Consider the following 2,969-nt stretch of genomic DNA (forward strand, 5'->3'; position numbering starts at 1 on the left):
TGGCTCAAGAAAGTCATTAAACCACTCCAAACTTACCTCATAAATTCGAATCTTGTGCTGTGAGAAGGAGTCGTGGAACTTGGAGAAGTATTCCGTAACGCTTTCTCCACGGAATGACATGAATACGAGAGCAGAACACAAGAACACCAGGATCTTGAGGAATGATACGAAGGCATAGGTGAAGTATCGGGTACGCTTGAGTCTCTCCTTAACCCGCCATGCTGACTTCATGAAACCTGAGGAAGTAAAGAGATGAATATTAGAAATTTAGATTAGATATTAGAATAAGCTGACAAAAAACACTAAACGTGTGTCCTTACATAGTCGACCGTCCTTCGATCAACGGCCAGTCGACTATGTGTGGACACACCTTAACGCTAAACCTGAAGAGTAATAACTGCTAACTTAGTTAGCTTGGAAAATAGTACGAATTACTTGCAAGGGCTAGACGCTAGGTTGCGGGTTCAATTCCCACCCGAGGACGAACTTTATCCTAAACAGATAAGCTTCGTTCGCGGAACGTCTGGCTTTCTCCTATCCTGCTCTCCTTCTTTCTTCGGTTTGGGGACGATAAGACCTCCGTTTATACAATTTCCTCTGTCAAACCTCTTTTCTTTTTCCTTTTTTTTTTTTAATAGGATTTTTTAAGTTAATTAAAATTTGAAATTGAATTAATGAATTACCATACCCGAGGCTTAGGTGTAGGGGCACCCAGCTCTAAAGGATAGGTTAAGCTTCTACTAAATAGAAATAAATACATTAGATTTCTGAACAAAAGGCGAAATCACTGCCGTTCAATCACTCACCGAATATCGAATGTTTGCTCGTGTAGTTCTCCCAATAGCCGCACGACACACAGAACAGGGCCGGCGGTATCAGCCACAGCCAGGGGTCATTGTGCCCCTCCAATAGGGGCCACAAGAGGGCCCCCGTAGCCTGGGCAGATACAGCTATCATGTCCATCATGGCCTTCAGGTATACTTCGGACCTCTCTGAGCCCTTCGTACATCCCCTGGTGTTCCGAGATATCAGGGCTGGAAATAGAGAAGGGAAAGAGCATTTTTAGAATGATTTACGTAATATGTATCACTACTACTATCACTTATCATTCGCCAATTTGATTCAAAATGACAGAACGGTGCGGCGCCTCAAACATCACTGTTTGAACTCCCCCTCAATAAAATCCTGGATACAACCCGGCTGGTATTGATTTAATTAATCGCTAGCCGCTGCCTTTTTCCGAATGTTAGGAAGCGTGTAGGTTGTAAAACTCCCGTAAATAAAAATCTTAGAGCCAGCCTAGTTAGCTTAGTTGGTAGTGCGTCTGCCTTGTAAGCGCTAGGCCGCGGGTTCGATTCCCACCCGGGGCGGATTTTATCCTGATGGGATAATGTTCGTTCTCGGAACGGCTGGCTTTCTCCTATCCTGTCTTCCTTCTCTCTTCGATTTCGGGACGATAAGACCATAGCCAGTTACAGTTCCCTCTGTCAAACCTCTTAAAAAAAGACAGGCCAGTCCCAGGGTATGCAACAGCTCCATGGAGGTGACGAAGATAAAATCGTGCAGGGGCGGCTTCTTCCAGGACTTGAAGTAGCAGATTCGGATGGACCGGATAGCCGTGCCTAGTTCGGGAACGATGAAGGCGGCTATGAGACACCAAAACCAGGCGATACGCTCCTCGATTGGGAGATACACCGCGAACTGCTTGTCTCGACCTGGAGGAGAGAGAAGAAATAGATCATTACTGTACAAGGAAAGATTAGAGACAAGAATAGTCAATAAGACAAAAGACCATGTAAGTGTGACGCTATTTTGCAGCAAACATAGGCTTAAAACTTAAAAGACAAGAAGAATTTAACTTAATGGAAGCCGCTAATTAACTTTTAATAAATTAGCCAATCACGCAATATTTCTTGAGCTTTTTACTTTCCTTATCCTATAGGAAGGAAAGTAATGTAATCGGGTCAATTTTTTTTTCCTCAAGACCGGAAAAGTTTGGTTAGAAAATTTCCGCCCTGGCCGGGATTTGAACCCAGCACCTTCAGGAGTGGGGAGTCAGTGCTCTTGACCACTTGGTCACAGAGGAGGGCATTCTAAGGCCTACTTCAATCAAACCCACTCCTTGTCTCGACCAGAATAAAGGAGGTAGTTAAACGCCTTTTGTTGATCAATTGACATTCAAAGAATTTTCTTTTTCGCCTTTTCCCGTGTTCAAACGGGGTCGACCTTTTTCGTCGGTCTCTCAATCGACCCTAGCTAGGATGATTGCTTTGGGCTGACATTTGGTTTTGGATTACGACAAAAATTTACGAGTGGATTGAGATTCAAAGAATCAGAATCCATTATCCGTATAGGTACATAATATGTTTAGGTTTTATTCTGATTTTGACTTAAAGTGACGTCACAAAACTCACCAAACTCCTTGTTACAATAGGGGATGTGCTTGTCCGGGGCTCTGAGTTGTGACGTCATGAAGAACACGGCAGTCTTAGACACTACTCCGGACAACAGGACCACTATGAACGTAAACAGATACACAAACACTTTCAGCGCCTTGATGAAGAATTCGAGACAAGCTTTGGATGCCATCGAGCCACTGTCCTGCCGAGGCGGGAGGTCTCGGAACACGTCCCATGCTTTCGTTTCGGGAACTGTTCGGGTGCTGGGAACAAGAGAAAGTAGAAACATGTGTTAATTTTTAACCCCTCAAATATACGAGACCTTGTTTAGAATAGAATATACCTTGTTTATCCTGCTGGGATAGGACTGAAAAGTCCCTTTACCCCCGCAGTCTAACCAAGGTCTTATATATTTTGACATTTTATAAGGAACATGTTTTACAGTTATAGCCATATATGTAGGTGTTGCTACAGTTATAGGTGTTGGGGTACATGCTGGGGTAAAGGGATTTTTCAGTCCTGTTCGGGCAGGATAAACAAGGTATATTCTATTCTATTCTATTAAATGAA

At 43.5% G+C, this 2,969-nt stretch overlaps 1 protein-coding gene across 1 annotated transcript; it reads right to left on the minus strand.

Annotated features, from left to right (window-relative positions):
- Window positions 1-36: 36 nt before the first annotated feature.
- Window positions 37-2,662, minus strand: LOC103522411 (chitin synthase chs-2-like; the record flags this gene model as incomplete). Its single annotated transcript, XM_008487513.1, has 4 exons — window positions 37-236; window positions 807-1,034; window positions 1,509-1,715; window positions 2,415-2,662. Coding segments are annotated over 4 exons (883 nt in total), but the record flags the coding sequence as incomplete, so codon positions are not given.
- Between the last annotated feature and the right edge of the window lie 307 nt (window positions 2,663-2,969).

The sequence above is a fragment of the Diaphorina citri genome, unplaced genomic scaffold (assembly GCF_000475195.1).
Source record: "Diaphorina citri unplaced genomic scaffold, Diaci psyllid genome assembly version 1.1 scaffold8360, whole genome shotgun sequence".
NCBI lineage: Eukaryota > Metazoa > Arthropoda > Insecta > Hemiptera > Psyllidae > Diaphorina > Diaphorina citri.